A 23,689-nucleotide genomic window follows, 5' to 3' on the forward strand; every position below is an offset into this window, starting at 1 on the left:
CAGCCTCACATTTGCAGGCTGCCTGGAGGCAGAGCGTGACAATTAACTTTTAAAAACTTTTTTAAAAAAAAAAAAAAGCTTGTGAGCAGCTTTGGTTGTGTTTTGCACCGTTAAAGCAAAGGTTAAAGTTGACAGCACAGGCTACTGTAGTCCATCTGATACGGTGACAAATCTCAGTTTTACACCCACTACTGCCTCCATCCACAGATGGCCGCCTGAGGCCTTTTGCCCTCCACAAAGAATCATTTCTAAAACCCTCAAAGTTCGCCTATATGTTTCACCTTGCATGCAATTTCTGCCAGCATTAAACTTCATTAAAACACGCGGGGAGATTTGGGCACACAGATATCCGTTCCAGTTGTAACAGCTTGCGTCGTGATTAAACGCGGAAGAGGACTGGCCCCATGATTGATTTTGACGCTAATTATAACCGACTAGCAAAAATACATTTTTGCAAATACAGCCCATAGGTCTGTGGCGGCACACTGGTCAGAAATGGCGAGAGAATATTACCTTCTCCAGCTCCAGAAGATGAAATCGTAAAACTTGAATGGCTTGAATCATCTGAAAAATTAAAATAACAATAAAAAATGAGCTGCGCACATCTCTTGATATTAAACAGGCACGTTTTTCTCAATACAAGTAACTGCAGACGAGGAAAATATTCATATGAATGGATTTTATGTGGAAGTGATATTAAACTTGGACGTTATTGCAATATGGAGAGCAGGCACACAGTACAGACTGGTGCTGCAATAAGCCTCAGAGTCAGAGATCTATTAGCCACCAACTAGTGGTGAGGAAGACGTAACTCTCACATCACATTCAAAGTACCTAACTGTGCAAAGTGAAAAGCACGAATGGAATAACTTTCCAGGCAGAGTTCAAATGTTTGTGACAGCTGTCTAACAGCGGCCCTTCATCCTGCAGATAGAACCGGAGGTCATCGTGTTATCAAGCAGCACAAAAGGGGGGACATCACCTCCAATCCTGCTTTAACTTTTCAGCACCACATGGCTCTCTGACACATATGTACAGCCCGCCAATGATCATGCAAACAACAGCTGGTATGTTCAAAAACACTGAGAAAATATAGGAAATGTAATTTGCCGTGTGAAAAAAAATATAATGTATCTTACCAGGTTATCCAACTCTGGATTCGATGAAAATAAAGGCTTTTCTGCCCGAATCTAAAAGCAAAAACATGTTCATAAAATATGAATATAAAATGCCATGGTTATAAATTGTTTACAATGAGACATTAAACGTGACATGCAAGTGCTGACATGATGGTGTATTAATTCCTATTTTACGCACAGCAAACACAATATATGAGATTAATACTTCTTTTTTTTTTATTATTAGTGAATGCCATTTTACTTTCTTTCAATGCAGGATTAACTTTACGCACAGAAAGTCAGAGCTCCACACACTCAGTGCATGCAGGTGAGAGCTCAACCAGCCCGAGCATGCAGGTTCATGAAAAAAAAAAAAAAAAAAAAAAAGTCAAATTTTCCTGACCTGTTTTGCAAACACTGCTATGTCTTCATTGAAAGATTCCGATGAACAGACGTCTCCTCCTGCCACCCCGGGCTCTCTGGGGGTGCAAGTCGCTAATTCACATTTCTCAAAAATCAGTGCAAGCAAGGGGAACAGGGGGTGCCTGGGAACACACACAATAGCAAATGTCACCAGAGAGAACAGCGCCGGGGTCAAGACTACTCCAGGCTAGATTTAGCCAGCCATGCTACTCTTCAACAACTCGCCCATGGGGACTGCTGCTGCAGCCCATGCTATTATATTATGCAGAGGCTCGGAGAAAGGCTGCAAACAGCGGGCAGACCCTGTGATTAAATCTCGGTGCGCCTAATAGCATAAAAGCTTTAGAGTCAGTCAAACAATTTCTCGCGCAGGTCTCCGTTTGGATCCCAGGCGTGAGTGTGTGCTTGGCGAACGCCTGCGAAGCTGCAGACGACTAAATGTGCGCACATTTGTTGGTTATTTATTGTTGAAGTCATCAGAGTAAATACGTGCAGGCTGGTAATGTGTTGAAAGTTGTGTCAGTACGGCGAAAGGTGGTGGAACTGTTCCCAGCGTGTTTAGCCACCGTGAAAACACCATGCTTAGAATTTTTAATTAACTCCTTTAAATTAATAAATGACATGCATATGTGGGATTTCCCTTAAACATGATATATTTTTAATTTCCTGAAGCCTGGATCATTACACACAATTAATTAAAATGGTTAAAAGAGAGAAAGTAATTATTTTGCTCGTAATGGACGATAAACGTAGAAAGAAACTAAGCAAGTTAATTACTAAAAATATATACGGATATATTAGAAGTTCCAGCTAAAGTGGACTTTGCCTCATAATTATTCATTAGTGTCAAAATACATTTTCAGTGAAATACTAAACAGGACATACGTGAGATCACCTCCTTATGTAGGCCTAGACTATATATTTATTTCTACTCTTCTTGTATTTGTTCAATTGTTGACGCAGCAGAAGCACGCCATAAACACGACTGGCTTTAAAAGCATCAAATCCAAAACTGTGCAAAAATAAAGGAGGAACAAACAGGCTGCAGCCACTCTCCACCCCGGCGCCTCTGCAGCAGTTTGGGCTCCAGTGTTGTGCTGAGGCACTTCAGTGTGAGGCACGGCCGTCCCGGGCATGGAGCCGGTGTTTTTCCTGCTACGGGACTGACTTTGCACCCACTAGCCCACCCCGACTGCCCCCTCCAGGCCTGGATGCGCGCCTGCCCGCCAGAGAGCGAGTCTCCCCGCGGACCGGAGGCTTGCACCTACCCGTATATCGCGTCTTTATCTCTCTTGAGAGCGTCGTTAACGGAGGAGCCCATACTGGGAGGCATGGTGTTGGTGTGGGCGGTGTGCGGGTACTGGTGGGAGTGCAGCTGGGGCCCGTGGTTGAGGTGCACCGCCTGCATGGACCGGGCGCCGTGCGGGTCTCCGTACATGGTGGTCGGGATGCCCACCCCGTCCATCCCGTAGTGGGGCAAGTCTTCGTACTGCACACAACAAACACGCGGGACCACAGTGAATATGCAAGAAGTAGAATATGTCAAACTCTGGCTGTAACTTTGCTCTAAAACTGAGAGTCAGGAATATATTATAGAACTTATTTGAAGTAGGAGAAGTGAGACTTGAGGTCTTTTTTTTTTCTTTTCAAAATAACAGTAAAGTAAAAATGTGCCAACTTGGCGAAATAGATCCATTAATTTTCCAAACAAATCGACATGTTTCAACATTTGTTCTAAATCAAAGTGGCTTCCAGATACTAGTTCACAGAGGTGCCTTTTCTACTTTCTGTCATCATACTGACACTAATGACACATGCAAAACAGGAGAATTAATTTCACCCCAGTGGTTTAATTTTTTACCCGTTTTCAAGAGAACAAGTTTTAAAGACTGGAAGTGACTCGTTAAGAGGGACATTGTTTACTACAGCGTTTATTCTGCAGTGAAAACTAGTTTTGTTCTCAACCCATTCACAGTGACCCTTGTAGGTCAGGATATAAATAAAATGATTATGAATTATTCAGCATGTTCAAAAATACTGCGTTTAAAAAAGTCAAACTACAGCAACAAGGCTCAGTTATTATTATTATCATCATTAACCTGTGAGCAATTAGGTTTACCACCTTCAGTCTGCTGTGTTTTCACTGTGCATAATAACAAATGTCTTTAACTTGTTACTTGCAGTGTTTTCTCCTTTTAAAGGCTCGTAATTGTGCAGAATGTTATCATCTATGAGGCACACTGTGATCAGCGCACGGAACAAACGCACGTAAACGCACATTGTGTTTTTCAGACGATGTTAAAGTGGAGCTGGATATTCCAACTTTTCTACGAGTCAGTTTGGAGTTAAATAATGTAGTTTGGTCTTTGCGCGGCTGTTTGGCAGTTATTAGACACTCTGCTTGTGCGTTCAAATGCAGAAATGTTGATTCAGGCGTGCAGACGTCTAAAATAAAGCTTCATTTCGAGGTTTGCTTCTTTAACAGATTAAACCGAGGCTTGCATTATTGATTGTGCTCTCTGGAAGTGACAAACAAGTGCCGGGGAGAGAGTAAAAAGCATTATCACTTAAAGCTGAGCATTTCGACCCTAAAGGCAAAGAGGTGCAAACCCCAGCGTGGTGCAGCTCCAGTGCCAAACTAAGCAGCTAAATGTGTCCAGTGTGTCTCTAACATCTCTGCTTTTACGCTGTTTACTATCCGTGTGAAGAACCCAGCCGCTGTTCTGAAGGAGTCCCGGAGTGTATGAATCAAAGCGTTTGTCATCACCTCATTACAAAAAAAACTGCCTCACTGGCATTATGCTAATATTGCATGTTTTAACACAGTTTGCGGTGTAAAGCCAAGTGATGAGGCAGAAGTGACGTTGATTTACGGACTTTTGTTTTGTTCATAAATGCTCCACTCAATATGAACTCCTGACGGAACAGTCTGAGGAGAAATGTGGAGATATGTTTTGCCTCTATGCCCTCCCCCATTTCGCTTCCAGTAACTGGCCTGTCATAACTAATCTAAAAAACATAGCCGATGTGAGATATGATCACGCTGCCAGTGTCCCTCGGTGGGCCGGTTAGTGGAGCAAACGAGTGCGGCCGTGCGTAATACCGTGCCAAAAGACGCCAAGAATGAAATTGTGTCTCCATGTGTCAGGAAGACGACAGAAACTTTCGCCGCGAGTGAGTGTCCGTGCGGGTGTGTGTGTCATTAAGCCACGTTACAGTGCAGGATTGCATTCAAGCACAGCAGACTTAGAGAAACTTTTTAGGGGGGATTGCCCTACGTACCCGTTGCGCCATAACCCTCCTGACTCCCTGGTCGTCCTTTCAGTTTAGATATATCCCCTCTGAGGCCAGGGTGGAGACGAAATGAAGAAAGAAAATCCAAATAAATGGGAAGATGTTTCAGCCAAAATCCCGTATGCCTTTTTTTTTCCACGGAACGGTGAAGCCAGCCCCCGCTTTCTGCGCAAGTTTAGCCCAGGCGCGGCGAATAGGTCCTCGGCTATCCTCGGGGCAGCGGCGCCAGGTTCCTTTTCCAAAACCAGGATGAAAATAAAATAGCCCCTCAAACAAAACTGGCGAGTCTCATGGCTTTTTGCCACTCCGCCTGTCAGTCAAAACGCGAGGGCTTGTCAAAAGTACCGGATGAATGATGGTCCGACGCGCGTCTCCACGGGATCGGCACCACCTAAATGTTAATGGTCACAATCACAGTTAAAAAATGAAGCAGCTCTCCTCTCGTTTTCTTTGATCACTCTCGGCTCCCGGCTTGATTTTCTTATGCAAAAGCGTCTAGAGGAGATCAAGAGGAGGTGGGGTGATAATTCTGGCTTAGGCTTTCTTAAAGGAGCCACGATCGATGCTGAGCGTGTGTACGTATATGTGTGTGTGTGTGTGTGTCTGTATGTGTGTGAGTGCGTGTGTATGCATGAGCCGCCTGCCCGTTTGTGTACAATGGATGTGTGTGTTGAGCTGAGGAGGAGCGGAGGATCTGGACCAGACTGCTGAAACCCGGAAGTAGTGGTGGCCATAACAGGTCGCGTCTTACACAACGCACCGGGCTGCAGCAAGTCGTGCGGAGAGGAGGGGGGGTGGGAGGACCCATGTGAGCCCGGCAAGCCGCACCGCGGGCTGGAAGAACACGGGGATAAAAACAAGAATATCCACCTATGACTCCAGCTTCAAGTGTCTTTCTCAAAAGCGGACTTAGTTCTTCAGTCCGGAGCCATTTGTAAACACTGAAACGTCTGCATTTCAGGATTGACCCGGCAGCCACCTCTCTGCTAGTAAACACTTTATTAACGGTGTAATGAATCATCTTTCAACTCTGGTGTTAGATATTGGCAGGTATGTTGTGAACAGCCTATATGGTCTGAACTGTAGGTTCAGTTTGAACTGGATATAACTTAACAATCATTCTTTTAATTCAGCTTTAAAAGAAGTTTGGCAGGTCTCAAACTATTTCACTGCATTAGATTTATAGGTAGGTGAGGCTTCTGGTAGGCTGTCAGCATATATCGCCTGCATGGTCTTCACAGTGTAGCTTGTGGCCAAACATTCAGTCCTAAAGGTTTTGCAGCTCACAATCAACTTCCATACAGTGTATTTGCCTGTACGTTTGCATTAATGCACATAGGATTAAATGATGGAAAAGCACAGCCTAGGAAATGCTGGGAGAAGTGGCAACTCAGGACAGAAAAGGAACATCAATACAACTATTTGGGGGTACTGCTGATATTGGATTTTAAGAATTGATTGTGGTGTAGCAGCGCAATTATTCCACATCTTGATACTGAGTTGTGGTCTGAATGCTGAGTTCTGAAATAAGTCATTAAAACGTTACAGTGGCTTTTCAAAGCAGCTTTTATGCCTCAATAACAGTTCACAGATCGTCCGTCCCTCTCCCCCACAGCAGCGCTGAATGGGTCGCTCCAGTCTGCCCGGCCTGTCCAATGACAGAGAGGCTCAGGGATGGGAGCCCCCTATTGGCTCCCCACATGATCGATCCGGGGCTGATTGATCGGTTTTAGGCCACATTTGCGAGGACGCGCAAAACAAACCATCGTCCACAAATAGAAAACACACACTTCGCGTTTTCGGTCCGTTTCTACAGGCTGTAAATTCACCGAAACACAGAATATTTGACCAGAACATCCCTCTTTCTCTCTCTCCCCCCCCCTCTCTCTTTCCCCCTCTCTCTCTCTCCACACACACACACACACACACACACACACACACACACACACACACACACACACACACACACACACACACACACACACACACACACACACACACACACACACACACACACACCAATCTCCACTTCTCTGACTTAATTACTTACTTCTAAATGCGCTCACACTTTGACTAAACTTCACCAAACTAAACAGACCTGCACTCAGATTAAGACTATCAACTTTCCTCTTTCAGAGAAGTTTTTCTTTCTACTATCGCCTCCTCATAATGAACCGTTCACTTTACTCTGACGGTTTGGAGAGCAGAGATTGTAAAAGTTTGGTCAAATATTGATGAGTTTTAATTTACGGAGAGGAAACTGAGATTCTCGAGTAATTTCAAGAAAAGCAATGATAGCATTGAGTAATGTGTGGATGTAAATTAAGAAAATAGTTTAAATTTACTACATTATCTGGTTACATCTGATTCCTCGCTGGGATATGAAGGGGTACAAATCTTATTTCATTTAGTCTATCTGGATTTTTTTTTGTTTTAATTAAGGAAAGAGTTGAACGACCTCAAAAGCTGGATTAAATATTTAGGATATATTTCATGGCATATGAAGTAATATAAAAACGGGATAAGTTACATGGACAGAGTTAGTTTTAAATGTGGACGTTAATGATTTCTAATAGATTTTTCTTTTATTTTTTGTGCTTATTTTCCACCAACTAGAGGTTTATCCAACTTTTTCCCCCCCTCACCCCACCACACACGAACGGAGAGTGTGTAAAAGAGCCACATTATCTCCTGATTATGCTCATAAGGTGTTGCTGGTTGGTGACAGCCTGCCTGAAGTTTTTTTTCCCCCCGTGCAGCGAGTCCAGTCATCGATCATCTGCCCCCGGTGCCAGAAATGGTGTCATAACATGATAATGCGGCTTCACACATTCGGCGGTGATTCCTGTGGTAAAACCCGAGCGGTGGGACCCGATGGGACAATTTTACAGGCATGAAATGACGATCAAAGCTCCTTGCAGTCCGGCCGGCGAGGCTCCGGGGCGCGGACGGCAGAGCAGCCACGAAGCCGCGCAGGACGCACGGACTTTTACGCACAGAGATACCGGACCAAATAATAAACTGGGCTGACTTGTGCTCGTCGTGTTTGTTAATTCAGTTATTTATTGGTGAGTAGAAGCTGTCCTTATCTCGTTCCTTTTTATTTTTACGGCACATTAAATCATTTAAAAAAGCGCATTATTCTGAGATGTTTTCTTGAAGGGAAGTTATTTTTAAATCAAAGAAGAAGCTGCTGTTTAAATCACTCTCAGCTGAATTTGTGGGTTTAGTGAAACGCAAACAGGATTATGTAGCCCACTGCATCACAAGGCGCACTAAATTTTAGGAGGTCATTGAGAAAAAGCTACAGCTAAATTAACATGAAAGGGGACCACATCAGCGCTTGGCCACTGTAAAATAACTACAATGGCATTATAAAGCAATTAAGCTACTTCAATTAGCGTCTATAAAAGCAAACTGGAGCTCCACTTTCTCTCCTGGAGTTGCTCTTTCGTGAGGGTCAGCGCATTTTGGCATCCTGAAAGAGAACAGGGGGGCAAATACCGTCATTTCTGTTTAATCCGCTTTGCGATGACGGTAATGCCTTGAGTCGTTTCAATAAAATCAGCAGGTCTTACTTTCAAACGTCTGAATGTAAATTGACAGCATGTTTGACTGCCGAAACAAATAAAGGTGTCACTGCATGGCCTGTGCGCCGGAACTTGTGCTGACTGGAGACAAAGCAAAGTTACAGCCTTTATGTTAGTTTATAAAAACGCATGCACCACACAGAAATGCAGCGTTTATGTGCAGCCCTCATTGTGTTACTGTTTGAAGTCACCACCAGGTTGTTTTTTTTTTTTTAGCTCACATAACGCTGAAATAAAAATGTAGAATCTTAATTCTAACACGTGTTTTTAGTCAAATAAATAAAAAAAACAACAACTGCAGGTCAGAGATTTACTGTCTGAGCCTTTGGGATCGCTGGTATCTCTGCTCGTCTGTGGCTGTTTGAAGGAACGAGGAGCAACTGGCAGCCTGAGGAGTCAAACTGAGGTCAAACTTTTTGCAGCCCCGCAGCTCTGCGCCCAAAACGTGTTGGGATCCGCAAAGGCCACTGAGTCTCTCTGCTGTGTGCAACTGTTGCAGCACACGGACGGACAGACAGACGGACAGACAGACCCTGCTCCTGCAAAGTGTTCACAGTTCATCTAAGTAAATGACACTGCTAGTGTGTTCTCTCCCAGTCAGAATATGCAGCCGGATTCATTAGGGTGCATTTAGGCGCTGTGAGCTTCTGTCTGAAATTATTCAGTCAGTTTAAAAGGCGCCAGGCTTTGTGCAAGCAAATGATTTCGCTTGCCTCGGAGATTTATTTCAAAAGTTAGTGTAATGAGCAATGACGCGAGGTGGCATCTGGTCATATGAGAACCCTGATCCTGCATCATTATTTCAAAATGTATCGTCACTTGTGAAAGTGTAGTGAAGGTTGAAATTATTCAGATTATTTGCCTCAGATTATTGTACCAGAATGAGTGTGGGTGTAATTTATTTTTTGTAATCAATAATGGCACTGATAAAGTATAGTAGTAGTGTGTAATTACATGGCACCGAAAACATCATGGTACATCCTTTGGCTTGTGGTTAATGGTGGTAAAATCATAGCTTTGGTGTGAAACAGTGCGCCACAGTATTCATTTTAAACCATGAAATCAGTCACAGTTTTTATCAGGGGTACCTCTTTCCTCTGGGAGTTTTCACTTCTGTTGGATCCCGCAGTCTGGCCCAAATGTTAATCTGAGCTGCTCTCGCCTCTCACACACATTAATGCTTAATCATTTGCGCCTTCTACCGGAGCTGTTGGAAATTACATGAAACGCAGAAAGGCAGAGAAAGAGTCAGGGAATGATGATAAGAAGCAAAAGCAAAAACCATCTGCATTATAAATCCACTTTAAACTTTTTTATGTTCTTCTGTTGAATTGTCAGCATTTATATCCTCTCATCACGCTGCAATAATTGCAGAATATACTGTTTGAAACTATAAAGCAACCGATTATTTTATCTCATAATTTTTGTTCATGTAAATAATGTGACTTACTAATAAAGTATATGGCAGTGCTAGTTGTCTTTTGTTGTGTCGCTTCTTATTGCAAATGTCCAATGTGTCTCTTTGTTTGTTTTATTTGAAGATCTGAAACTGTTATGAAGAATAAAGAGATCTGTCAATGTCTGTCTTTCTATCAATCTATCAACCTCCAATCATAAATTGCAGATAAATTCATCAACTTGTAAAAAAGGAGGCATTGAAGACTCAAACCTTAGATTGAGTTTGGTGCATAAATCAAACTACACTCAGCAGCTTTTTACGGAGCATCTCCTCTCTATACGTCACTATGTGTAAAACTATAACTGGTGTCTATCTCTGTTACAGCAGTAATAAAGTAGGAAAACTGATGCTGCGCGCTCTCTCTCTCTCTTTCTCTGCGAACAGTTCGTAAGTGGGTGTTGCATTAATGTGAACATGTGGATTCATGATAATAAACTGCAAAGACTAAAACCTGAACAGAAACAAGAGCTGCTTGGATGTGACGGTCACACTGACACAACTGCATCACACATACAGATACATATGTGATGAACAGCTGCTTCCCTATATGGTGAGAATGGTGTGAAATTAGATTTACACATATATAGAAGTATAAATGTGTACATCGAAGCACACACACACACACACACACACACACACACACACACACACACACACACACAGCAGAGGTCTGTAATTATAGATGTGCTGAATGCTGCCAGTCAATTTTCACATTGTGCCACCGGCCATGGGGTCAGCAGCTCCACTTTTACTTTGAAAGGCTGCTGAGTCTGAATTAATCCCACAGATAGATAGAGAGCTCATCACTCTATCACACATACCTCCCTCTCTCTCTCTCTCTATCTCTCTATCTCTCCCCCTCCCTTCCTCCCTCTCTCTCTCTCCATCCCTCCCCTTCCAGCAGCATTTGTCACCGCCACTATTATTTCAGGTGTGCTAATGGTGTTAGCACACCTTATGCTGAAAGAGGAAGAGGGAGGATGGAGTGAAAAGAGGACAGAAGGAGAAAAGTAAGAAGAGCATTGTCATCATCATCACATGAACTTCTTTCACCCCCCCCCCCAGAAATCCAGGGGCAAAGGATTTGGGTGATGGAAGGGGTAAGGGGTGCCACGTGTCGGACAGTCGCACCGTTCGGGGTGGAGGGGTAAGGGGTGGCAGTGGGTGGATGGGTGAGGATAGGGGGGTTTCTCACACCTCCCAGGGAGACTGTGAATTGATCAGCACCTTAGACAGAGAAAGGAGGACAGGGAGGGAGGGAAAGTGAGAAAAAAGGAGAGGGGCAAAGCAGAGAGATGAAGGATGACGATGAGGAGAGAACAAGTGGAAAAAGCTGGGTGTTGGAGCCGAGCTATAAAACCAGGAGGGGGAAAGAACAGAGCGATAGGAAGGGAGGAGTGAGGGAAGGCTGCAGAGGAGGTGTGAAGACTCATCTTTTCCTGGATGGGTGTGAGTTTAGGCTGCAGTGGAGAGTGGCCTGGGAGCACAGCATAGCCTAGTGGTAATAAACCAGCAAACCCTGGTGGAGAAACACCCCACGTTAGCTATAAGGGAACAGTATGAAGGGATTTGATTCAAAATGAACTATACAGTCTGTGTAGGACATGTTTTCTTAAGTTCATAGATCAATAATTCAATAACACAACCTAACACACAGAGTATTAATGTGGTGAAAGTCAACATCTGAATTAGGTTCAGGTTAATTATATTTCAAATGAAAGACATCTAATTTTAAGTCTAAACACACAAAAACGTGGTGAATTTAACTACTGAATTAATATTCCATAAAACAACACTGAAGCAAATTCTAGCTTAGAATTATTAATGTATGGAGGAACCAATTGTATTTCTTTCTTAAATGTAAGTATAATGGATGAAGGTGTTTAACACACTCTGTCCGCAGTGTAAATACATAGTAACTGTTACTTAAAGTTGTTGCTCAATATAATGTAGAGGATCTCTACTTTTGGCCAGTAGAAGGACTTTTATTCTGTCAACTGAGAATTTGAAAAATGTCCTATATGTTGTTTTTGTGTTGCTTTTATATGTTTCTTTGATTAAAATTATAGATATCTCATTTCAGAAGAAACTACAAAAAAAGCAACTATGCTCATGTGTTCCTCAGGATTTACAGCCAGACTGTGCCACATGATGATGGCCGCCTTCTTGCCCGACCGGCTGGTAGAATATAAAAGCCTCGACCACGACCAACATTTGGCTTGTGGCTGATCTGTATCTCCCAGCCTGCAGTAAACACATGGTCACCATGAGCGCACAGTTATAACACACCACAAAACCACTGAGCAGCACTCATATAGTACGTCAATGAAGGTGATTAAAATAGGGCATCTCAGATGCCTCTTTGATTGAGACACATTAAGTAATGTGAAAAAATAATAGGTCATTTACTTGTTTTTTTATACAAGTGCAGAGTAAAGAGGTTTAGATTTCATTTTGACAGTCTTTGTTAATTCTTCTATTTCAGATATCAAATCAATTTTCTAATTCATACAGTTTTTGATATATAAAAGCTAGAAAAACAGCAAATGAATACAGTAGATACAACACAAAAATAGAAATAGGGATAAAGTTCAAGTTCTTCAATAACAATTACAATAGCAATTATATGCAAAATAACAGTGATAAAAGCAAGTGACATATCTAGATAACAGGTAACGAACTGTAGTGCATTTTGGGATCACAATGGAAAACAAGTCCCAGAGTTTCTCTCATCATCCTTGACATTTTTGTAGCCGTGTATGATTTGATGTCCTCTTTTTCATAAAGTTAGAAAAACTACCCTAAAAAAGAGAGAAGCTACGGCAGCACTGCAAGAGATAAGAAATGAACTAGCGAAAATATCAGCCTACAAAACTGCTTGTAATATGTAAACGCCAAGCTAAAAGGATGAGCTTAAATCATCAGATTCGGGCGCCTTGGTGGACTGTTGCAGAATTGAGGATGTTTCACTAATGCTGCCTTCTCATCGGTCTCATTCCCGGCTCAGGGAGTAACTAGAAGTCCGCTGCCAGAGGACTGTAGGTAACCTCGTCTGACATGCACTCAGCCTCAAGCCTGCTACTGACTTGAAAACTGATAGCAGAATCTTAAAATCTATTCAAAAACAACCACATAAGTAAAGGAAGGACTTCATCTAAACATGTCTTGGGTTAGGTTTTTCTTTCAGTATCTGCCTCTGAGAAAAACAACACAATATGCCAAAGATAAAAGGCAAGTTTGGTGATAGTTACAGCGCAGACGTCAAAATAAATTATATATATTTACATGTCAGGTCAGATACTTGAACACCAGTTCAACTACGGGGCACCCATCCAACCTGGCAGCAGTGAATCAGATTACCAAACATACTGACTGACTGCAGCGGTTGCTTGTGAACCTACAGCCATCTCTGCTAAACAAAGTTATCTCTACCAAAGTTCATGAGGAGGTCAGCGGTCACATCATCTCATCTAGGATCTCTCGTATACTGTACGACCCTGCAGGATGCTAATATAGAAGCTCTCAAAGCATAAATTCCTGTCATAACAACAAATGTCGGCAGTACGGTGAAGCACTGAAGGCTGGTGCTGCTGTGTGTGAGCTGTGGCTTTGCAGTAATAAATGGAAGCAATTATTCTACTGATGTATAAGAAAGAAAAAAGAAAAAAATCCACCAAGGCTTTTCAAACAATGCGACGCTAACTTGTATTCTGTGAAAAGTTCTTCTAAACCCACATGCAAACTGTCAAAAGAATCAAGGTAACGTGATTTGTTGTAAATTTATTCCACTTAGCTTTTGTTAATTAGCACAAGTGTCATAACCATCAAAAGACAACAACAGACGTCTTGGCGCCTGCTAATGTTTGACACTTCTATCTTTATACCCTTTGTTCTGTCGCTCTTTCTTTCCTCCTCTGTTTATCACACATTATACCACACCTGCCTCAGATAATTATTCTTCCCTCTCACTTTTTTTGCTTCATCCTTGAATTTCTCAATGCAGATAGAAGCTGAATATTTGAAGATGTCTATTCCCATGAGTCGCATACTGCATCAACTGTGAGGGGGAATAAAAAGTCATACTGTCATTAAGATACCCCTAAATAGTAGCAAATCTGTACCTGCCATAAACTGTGACCTTTTGCAAGAGTGATTGCACTTTTCTTTATATGTTATTTATTTAATTCAGAAATGAAATGTCTCATCATATGTAGTCAATGCACATGCTTTCAAAAGAATGGAGGAGTTCAGTCTTTTATGATGCTTTAATTTTACCTCCACTGTAACACAAGCAAAAAACGGTGTAATCAATAACCTGGCATCTTCCATCCATGTAGAATATATGTTTGGGTTATTTCTATACATGTGCACAACATGCTTTAACAGCTATATCAAGGATATACCTACATAAATACTGCTTTTTAACAACAAAAGTCTCCATCAAAATAGTTTTTGAGAACGCTTTTGTATTTTGTGATTCAATAAAAAGCTCCACCTTTTGTGACTTTCTTTGTTTGACATCAAGGTTGAAAATACATACAACTTCTACATTTTTAAATCTTTTTTTTTCTAAAAAATACTGTGAACAGGTGTTTTTTAAATCCCAACTCTGAAAAACTTTTTGGTGACACGAGGTGATCGCTCATCACAAGTTATATAACATCAATTTAGTTTAGATTGGTAATTTTTGAATAAACATAACTGAACTGGAAAACAGACTCCAAACATTGCTGTAACTCAACAAAGAGAGAAGCAGAGCAGCTGCGGCTGACCGCTCGGGCTTTCCGAATGGGAAAAAAACTCAATTTCCATCCAGGAACAGTGACAGAGTTCATCAGGCTGGACTGACATGTTAGCAGTGATTACATTGTGCCTGGATTTGCTCCTCACCACCAAACCACCGGAGCTTCCACTGTAGCAGGGGTTTAACTTCCCAGTTCCTGTTATTCTCACCAAATCCTGGAATATAACCTAAAATCTAATTTACTCTACATACAATGTGTCATAATCTCAGGGAATACAACCCACAGACTGATATCGAATTTGGCAACCTGTGGCTACAGTACAGCACTGACAAATAATTCTTGGTATTTGTTTTAAATTAGTTGAAGTATCAGATAAGCAGACTTACATTAGGAACTTACAGTTACTCAGTCACACAAAAGTGAAAAAAGACAACATTACAAATAAATCAGACTCGTGGTGGAAAGTAATGTAATACTGTTATTATATAATAAATATCATACTATCACATTTATTTGATTTATTTATTAGTTTACTTCTTGCTCAGCTGGTTCAGATTTTAGATACAAATATGTATCATATTTATAAAATAAAATGTGATTCATTTTTATGGATTTAATAACCCAAAATCATTTAATGTTTCTCGAATTAGCCCCACCATGACAAACTACAACATTAAAATGCTGCTTACACATTAATGTATCTATAACAACGATCCAACAATATAACATATGTGTATGAAAATAAAAGACTCTTTTGTTCTGCATAATGAGTACTATTACATCTGGTCTCTGAAGTATATTTTGATTATAATTCTGTACTTTTATTACGTAAGTACACTTTTGCATACAGGACTTTTACATGCTAGGAGTATTTCGACTACTTTTAAAGACATAAAGAACCTGAGTACTGCTCTGCCACAGTCCATCGGTAACACAAATCTACTTAGAGTAAATGCTAGAATTAAATCGCAAATATTTTTTGACCTCTGTCTGTGGTGTCTTATTGTTCCTACCTGTGGAAACACAAAACCTACCGGTGATTTAGGAGCAGTGTGGGTTAATCTGAGGGTCCCAAGGGAGTCAACATCACAGGGCTGCGCATAAACATTTTAGAGATTGACCTTTCACCTATCAGGCACTAAAAAAAAAAAAGAGTCTGGTGGGGTGACATGTCCAAAACAATTACAGATCACATGCAGTTTCCCTCAGACTCAGGCTCCTGCAGAAAGTCACATAGTCGGTCACCGGGAACCCAAAAGCTCCTCAAAGTAACACAAATAAATGTCTCCTCTGATATTCTGACAGCTACATATCTATTGGGAAGTATGGCTGCGTGCAAACACACACGCAAACACACACACACACACACTCGGGGGCTGTCTGAAAGCAAGTCTCCACTGACAACATCGCTGCAACCTGATCTGGCTTAATAAAGGCCCTTACCTGCATTTACTGCTCCGTTAAAACGCCCTCTTGTTGTCCTACCCATTCACCACACTATAATTGCACTGAGGCTGCATATGGTCCTCATCTAGTGCCCAGTGCGAGATAAAAGCCAACAGGCTGCGAGTGTACAACGCAGGGGAGAATTGTGTGTGTGTGTGTGCGCCTGTTCATATACTTGACTGTGCGCTTGTGTGTATGTATGCAAGCATTTTAGGGCAAATTGGACTCAACATAACTCAGGGGATAGTTAGGAAAACTGCATGATGTCACCGTTATTACACTGTAAACGCAGTTGATTTGGCTTTGAGGATTTGTGCATGCGGCGGCCTCAGACATGTGCGCTGGGGCTGGTTCACAGATCCCACCTCCATATCCAGGCTTTGAACTTTTTACTGAGAATCAAAGTGAAGTATTAACACATCAAGGCAAATTAGTCCGCTGATTAGTCACTAATTGTGTGTTTTATTACTTTTCCAGGAATATTTGGGACAGTTTTACTCCAAAATGAGTTAAGAAAAGAGTAACTAAAAGTGCTAAATTAAACATCCTCCAGTGGTTTTTAAAGGATAGTAGGTCACTTACAAATTTGGCTTATATAACTATAACACGCATGCAAATAGGTCCCTTTATAGTTTCTAAATGATGAATTTAAGGCCACGACTTTGGCAAGAAACTAAATAAACTACATAAACAGCTCAATAAGTGGATTAAGACCGACAGAAGATTGGCTTGAGGACAACCTCACAGTGCTTCCTTCGTGCTAATGCCAGTGCTTTTGCCTGCTTTGCCCAGTCAGGTTTATGAAAGTCAGCCGGATTAGAGCCCAGCTGGGGCTCAGTAAACCAACACTCGGCCCTCGGACTCACACCACCATACATGACTTCCCAAACAAATCTCGACGTTCACCCCGCCCTCCTTTATTTTGGGCTCCTCCATCATTCTCCCCTCGCTGTTTTTCCTCTTCACAGGCATCGCTAACACGGCCTTGCACTGCAACTCACACAAGACTCTCCAAACACAACCCACACACACACACGCTCTGCTCCAAATTAAAATACCAAGGCTTATTGAGCAATACTCCTCTAATGGTTTCATCCACCAATGGTTTTATCTTCGCAGACATAAACACACATGCAGCCTCTCAGCTCCAACCAAAAGGAGCTGCGCTCCTCTCTTCTTACGTAAGCTGGCAGAAAATCTCTTAAATCCCTCTCTTTTGCCGTTGTTGTGTTGCGTCTCGGCTGGTGCTCGCTCTAGAAGAGCATCTGAGACCAGGGCAATTAGAACCTGAGCAGGGCCTTTGAGCATCAGACCATTTAGCATAGAGGCTAATAAGGCTGGCTATCGTAAAACCCAGACCTACTGGCACTGCAGCTCTGTTCAGTATTGAAGGTGATTTGACTGCACTGAATCATATCGAAGAACTTCAAAATGTTTGATTTTCCCAGTGGGAACTCAAATTTGGATAATTTTCTGGAGTGAATGTGAGTAATTCTGTTTCCAAGGACTTGCAACACTCATCTGCTTCCCTTCAATTTTGTTCTTTAGCCAAATTGGCTCGGCGGCGGCGGAGAGGAATTTTTTAGAAGAGACAGCAACAGAATCAGCTGTAGAGATAACTGCTACATAAGGACATAGTCTGCTCTGTTGCTTCATGAGCTCTGACATTAGTATACAATTAATATAGAAAAAAGTATTTAGATGCATGCTCAAATTTGGAACATCAAAACAAGTGTGAATATTGAAAAAAATGCCTATAAAACCCAGACAGCAAGCAGGTACAGTGTACAGTGGTGCAATTATTTTCTTAAGTCAGAATGGTGATTTTTAAACTTTAAATGTGAGGACAAAGTCTGTGGCTTTACAACCAGAATCTTTTTAGAAAATACTAACAATAATGGTGAGCCCTGATTTCAAACTTTGATTGGTGCATAAGGACACAAACTTGTCAGATGACCAAAGGGAATCAGCTAGAAAAAAGCATTAGAGCGTTACAAGAGATCCAGAGAAAATGTGTATGCAAGAGACAATGAGAGGAAAGGTCATAAAGAAAGAAGCAGACCCAGAGAAGGGGTGAACAAGGCAGGAGAAAAACAAGAAAGACAGAGAGAAAGAGCAATGGAAGGTTGCTGCTAATTCTTCCATATCTAAGCCTCTTTGCAGAAACTCCCTTTGTCTTCCAAGTCCCAGTCATTAGAGCCTAATCCTATCAACCAGGGGCTAATCTGAGGGCAGAGGGTTCAGCCCCCACAGCTCCACAGGCCAACACACACACACACGCACACACACACACACACGCACACACACACACACGCACGAACAGGTGTAAAATATAAAAGACTCATAAACAGACAGAAAGACTGAGATTTACACGTTGAAGCACACGTGTGCACGAGTAAATGTACAGATGTTTGAACATGCGCACACACACACACACACACACACACTGGCAGAGACACGCACAATGAGAAAGACAATGAGAAGATCATTTTCATTAAACTAATTAAATATGAACTATTATTGTATTACACAAAAACAATAATTCTCCTCTAAACAGTACACTTCCAGCCCAAACTTTTTAGTCTTGGCGATGATCTACTTTATGCCTGGTTGGAGCAGAGACCTGCATACGTGCCAGTGTGTGTGTGTGTGTGTGTGATGGGACGCATCAGTTTCCCACACATTCCAGCAGAGCCTCTCCCCCTGCCATCATCATTCTCCTCTTTATTTCAGTGCTGACTATGCCCAAGATTAGTTATTGATCAGCAAGGATATAAATTATTCTAAAGTGAAAGCCCAACAACACAGTCATTATAGATCGACTATTGACCAGCTCCGATATATCATTCCATTTCCACTGCACTGCACCCCTGCCACCGGCCGGAGAAATGCTCAAATAATGAGATGGGGGATTTTTATGACTCCAGCACACTCTGTTTGACCTTTCGACGAAGGTAGATGGATGATATCAGCATTGGGTTCTCAAATGTGATGCCATTTGGAGAGTTTGGCCAGAATGACCTGGTAAATTAAGACAGAGACAGGTTTCGATGTAGATGAATAGCCTGAGCACGAAAGGCTGGCTGAAGTTACTTCTTAGTTTCAAGTCAGTGATCACTCTCGTCATTAGTTGACAAACTAGTAAGCGTGAAGATATTTTACAGACAAAATGTACCTTATTAAGGTATTATGTTTAAGGTATTGGTTGATAGATTTCATAGGCATGTGTGTATAAATCCACTAGGTTATTGTTGTTAATAGCAATGATGTCAGGGCAACATATCTATATTTGATGCTAATACTAACAATACTAACAATTATTTCAATCATTGATTTAATCTTATTTTTTTGATTAACTGATTAACAGCCCAAAATTACATTTTCAAATGTCCAAAGCCCAAAAATATTCAACAGAGAAAAGCAGTGAATGCTAACATTTGAGAAGTTGTAACCTGCAAATATATTTAGCATTTTCTGTTTTTATTCGTCTATTTCGTTTTATCACTGCACTGTAGAACTTTATATAACACAACCCCACTGTTCCTGTTTACCATTACACAACACATTATCCAAATTAACCTACAAGATTTGCTGTTGGTCCAGAACGACACACATAAAGCCCTATCGGCAGGACAGGTCGCTTCAAAAATAAAGCCGCTTTTTTATGTGACACCGCTACAGTTTGATTTAGGCACAAAAACAACTACGAGCGTGGTTTGGTTCAAAGGAACCGATGCTGACTGTTGGAAATGGGAAACGAACAGCGCTGTACTGTGTTTAAGTCTAATGTTTTTTTTACTATCCATCCACCCCAACCTCCGCGTTCTGTGGTCACACTAATATAACACCGACTGACTTTCTGCTTTGCTCCAAATGAACGAGATTTCAGCCGCTGGAAGGTGTGTTGACCGTTAACATGTATATCGTTTTGGACTTAGGCACACTGCTGTTGTTTATCATGGGTGGACGCCTCTTTTTACTTTTTGTTGTTCTGTCATACACTGTCATACAGTAGTTCTGTTGTTTATTAGTTTCATATAAAATAGGGGTCTAATGGAGCAGATGCACTATTATTTCCTGTATATATGAATCTAAGAGTGGTGTAAGCAGTTTTATGAGCCCTGTTGCTTCGAGGTTCAATCACAGTTTTGTTTTGTTGGTGCTTTGTGCAGAGTTGTGAGCAGGCGGAGAAGGGGCTGGTACAAATGGGGGTTTTTATCCATGGAGGTGTCAGAGAGTTTAGCAAAGTGTAAAATACTTAAAGCATCAGGGCAACACAATCCTCTACTGGTCACAGTATAAATCACCATATATTCTTATTGGCCTAAGCCCTTGTTATGAGTAAATACATCCACAGGCAAGGGAGGCTGGCAAGGTTCACGGGAGATTCATCCAGCAATAGCGGGGGAATAGAGGGAAAGTCAGTGTGTTTGTGTGTGTGTGTGTGTGTGTGTGTGTGTGTGTGTGTGTGTGTGTGTGTGTGTGTGTGTGTGTGTGTGTGTGTGTGTGCGTGCGTGTGTGTGTGCCACATACCGCTTAGGGAGGCTAAGGAGAGGATAAGGAGATCAGCAGAGGGGGAATATCACGCCTCTTAAGCATGTATACACTTTCTAACTTTTACTTTTTCACCCAAAACCTAAATAAATCCCCACTCATCTAAGCATGATAGACTCCTCTTACCCCTCTGTAGTTTTCCTCTAAATAATCAAACCTCCCTTATTTAGCAAATTTGGCAAGGCCATAATACCCTCAGCCTGACAGATTTCAAAGAAAACCAAATACATTTAACTGCGTCTTATTTCCAATCAGTGATGCTTGTTTACAACATTTCCTACTCACTGTGTTGGAAAAACTTGCCGTATATTAACCAAAACCACAAAACATCAAGTCATTTTCCATCCCAGGCCCGAATTATTTATTGCTTTCAGTTCCTTGTCTATTTAATGGATGAATTGGGTTAACGGACAGAAGAGGGGGAGGAGGAGAAGAGAGGGGAGGGTAGGGAGGAAGGGAAGGAGAGGGGGGAGAGAGAGAAAAACAGTTTCATATTTCTGTAAGCCTCAAACTTTTGGCAAACAGAAGAAAAGAGAACTTGGCCCTAATTCCATCTCACGCTGGCGTTTGTGCATTCTAAGTTCTCGGGGGCTGCTCTGGCGGAGGGCCTGAGCCCGTAAATTGGATATTAGGGGGCGATATAAAGGAGCCTGTGTGTGCTCCCGTCCTGGGGAATTATTGCCTCCAATATCCCTGTGTATGCGTCTAGGGCTTCCGAAGCCAGGCCAGATAGATCCTCATCTCATAAGGGGGCCAAGACTATATCCATCGCTCCTTAACTTTTATGAAGCTCCCAAGCTCTACAATGGGATTTGCCAGGGTGTCTTTTCCCCTTATCCAAGCGGGGGGGATGTGACAATGCAGATATAGCTGCATTCTTTGGGCTCCAAAGCTCCGACCTCCTATTTGAATACAAGCATTCCAAATTGTAAAGTGGCATTCTTCTTTTTCTCTGTGAAGCCAGCTCCGTGGCGAGATTTCTCTCGGTTTTAGAAATGCTTTTTTTCCCCTTCACTTATCATTCTTTTCTTCCTGACAGTTTTTTTTTTTTTGCGAACATTTATTTTTTTGTCTGTGTTTTTGTTTCCTGCATCTTTCTCCACACCTTTCCTTGTTCAGCTCTTGATTGCCTCCCTCATTCTCTCTGTCTTTCTTAAATCTTGTTCTCTCCTACGAAGGGCTCCAGTGACTGCCCCCCACCTCTCCCACCATGCCCTCGTGCCCCTACCCCCACCGCCTTCTTCCCTTGGGTAATCCTAAGAAGGGGCAACACCATCAGAGGGTGTGAAATTAAATACATTACAGCATTGCGGATTAAAGTGTTTCATAGGCAGTTGCTCATCCACATCAAACTTTAGCTTTTTAAAGCCTAACATTTGATCTAGGTTAGAAACCGAGGCCAGAGGAAGGGGCTGGGACACTTGTGGGCCCCAGAGAGCCATACTAACAAGAGGAGAGGATGGTGTGCAGACGCAGACAGAGGGAGAGTAGATGGTGGCTCAGAACTTATTTGGTTGCCGGTGCAGAAAAAAAAAAAAAAACTTCTAAATGGAGGAAGTTGCAGTTCGAAGAGGAGTTGGACTAAGAATTTACAGCAGTAACTGGAAGTGCCAGCAGGCAGGAAAATAAAGCAGTCGTGTGTTCTGTTTCACAAGGCATATATATGAGGATAGCGTAATCTGGGAATTAAAGTGCCTGCACACAGGGCTGTGCTCACCCAATGCAAACGCAGGTAATCACGCCTCTTTCAAAAGTAATAAATGTTAATGTGCCATTTCCCAGTTAATGAGAATTACTCACATCATCCATCACATCATCACAATCTGGGCCACACATGGCTGCCATCTTGGACCGGACCACTGCCGCACACTGAAGATGGACGAAGCAGGACTTCAGAGACATGTAAGTCTGAAACGTGTTGTCCTTATATCCTGAATGTACAGAAAGCAAAGTCACGGCTGAGGTGCCCCCGAGCATTGGCCCCAATGGTAGAGCTGCTCATTGGCTAATAGAAGAGCGGTGTGTTTGTACAGTATACAGCAACTCACATTTGTAAGTGTCTGAAGACCAAGCATGTTCAGGAACTATTGGAATTACATATGTTGATATAAAATTTTCAGAACATTTGTTGTTCATATGACTGTTAAGACAAAATTCAACAACATGATAAACTCCCACTGTTATTCTGATTGAGTCCTGGTTATACAGCAAGTTTGACAAATGAAATGACCAGTGATTTATTGATACTTTGATAAGTTATTGTTTGCAAGTTATTCGCAAGGGTGGTTCAGCTTCAGATGTGAGGGTTTGCAGCTTTTCATTGTTTTATATCATTGTAAATTAATGACTTTAATGACAACCAAATGTATTGACAGGAAAACTGTTTTAACGACTCAGAGACGTTAGATGAAGTGTTGAATTAACTCTACTGTAAACTTGTATGAAAGTGTTTTAACACTTATATTAATACTGATGATTTTGCTGTACAGAGCACAGCTTCTTCTGCTGTCTGGTCTGAGTACCTGGCCAGATGGATGCACGTGAGGGCCTTGTCTGGTGATGACGTCAGATATGAAGGGAAGTCAGTCCAGCTGGGATCGGTCCTTGTCTCTCTCTTTCTGCTTATTCCTCTCCCATTCTAATGAGTCTCCAGGGACGCCGGCTCTCACTTAATCCACTCATCTATTTTGACTTCCTCTGCTTGAGAAAAGTAACCTCAGAACTCCGGTAAAGGTCATGTTCTGTCAGCTTTGTTCAATGACATATATTGATGCAGCTCCCATGTACAAAAACCTGAGTTTGGGTTACACAGCATCAATGAGTCAGTGGAGAAAAGAGACATTCCACAGGGACGTCAACATCAAAGATGTCAAAATGGAGAGAAATTTGTCATTATATGAGTATTAGAGGCAATAATAAACCAAAGAGTACAAGGAAGAGCTGGAGTGTTGAAATTATATTTTTATAACTTTTTTGTGTCTTTTTTTTATCCTGGTTAGTGCAGCCGAATACTGGGATCTTTTTTCAAGACAGGCATGGCACAGAAACCAGCAGCAGCTG

The 23,689-nt window shown here is 41.9% G+C and overlaps 1 protein-coding gene across 1 annotated transcript in view; it reads right to left on the reverse strand.

The window, feature by feature from the left end:
- Nucleotides 1-5,499, reverse strand: part of LOC139211108 (homeobox protein Meis1) — an 83,665-nt gene extending 78,166 nt beyond the window's left edge. Inside the window, exons 1-5 of the mRNA XM_070841376.1 lie at nt 4,824-5,499; nt 2,810-3,030; nt 1,522-1,663; nt 1,140-1,190; nt 514-564 (exon numbers count right to left, since the gene is read on the reverse strand). Coding sequence (XP_070697477.1) covers nt 514-564; nt 1,140-1,190; nt 1,522-1,663; nt 2,810-3,030; nt 4,824-4,835 — 477 coding nt within the window. The 5' untranslated portion in view covers nt 4,836-5,499. The remainder of the gene's footprint in view (nt 1-513; nt 565-1,139; nt 1,191-1,521; nt 1,664-2,809; nt 3,031-4,823) is intronic.
- Between the last annotated feature and the right edge of the window lie 18,190 nt (nt 5,500-23,689).

This window comes from Pempheris klunzingeri, chromosome 12 (assembly GCF_042242105.1).
Source record: "Pempheris klunzingeri isolate RE-2024b chromosome 12, fPemKlu1.hap1, whole genome shotgun sequence".
Taxonomy (NCBI): Eukaryota; Metazoa; Chordata; class Actinopteri; order Acropomatiformes; family Pempheridae; genus Pempheris; species Pempheris klunzingeri.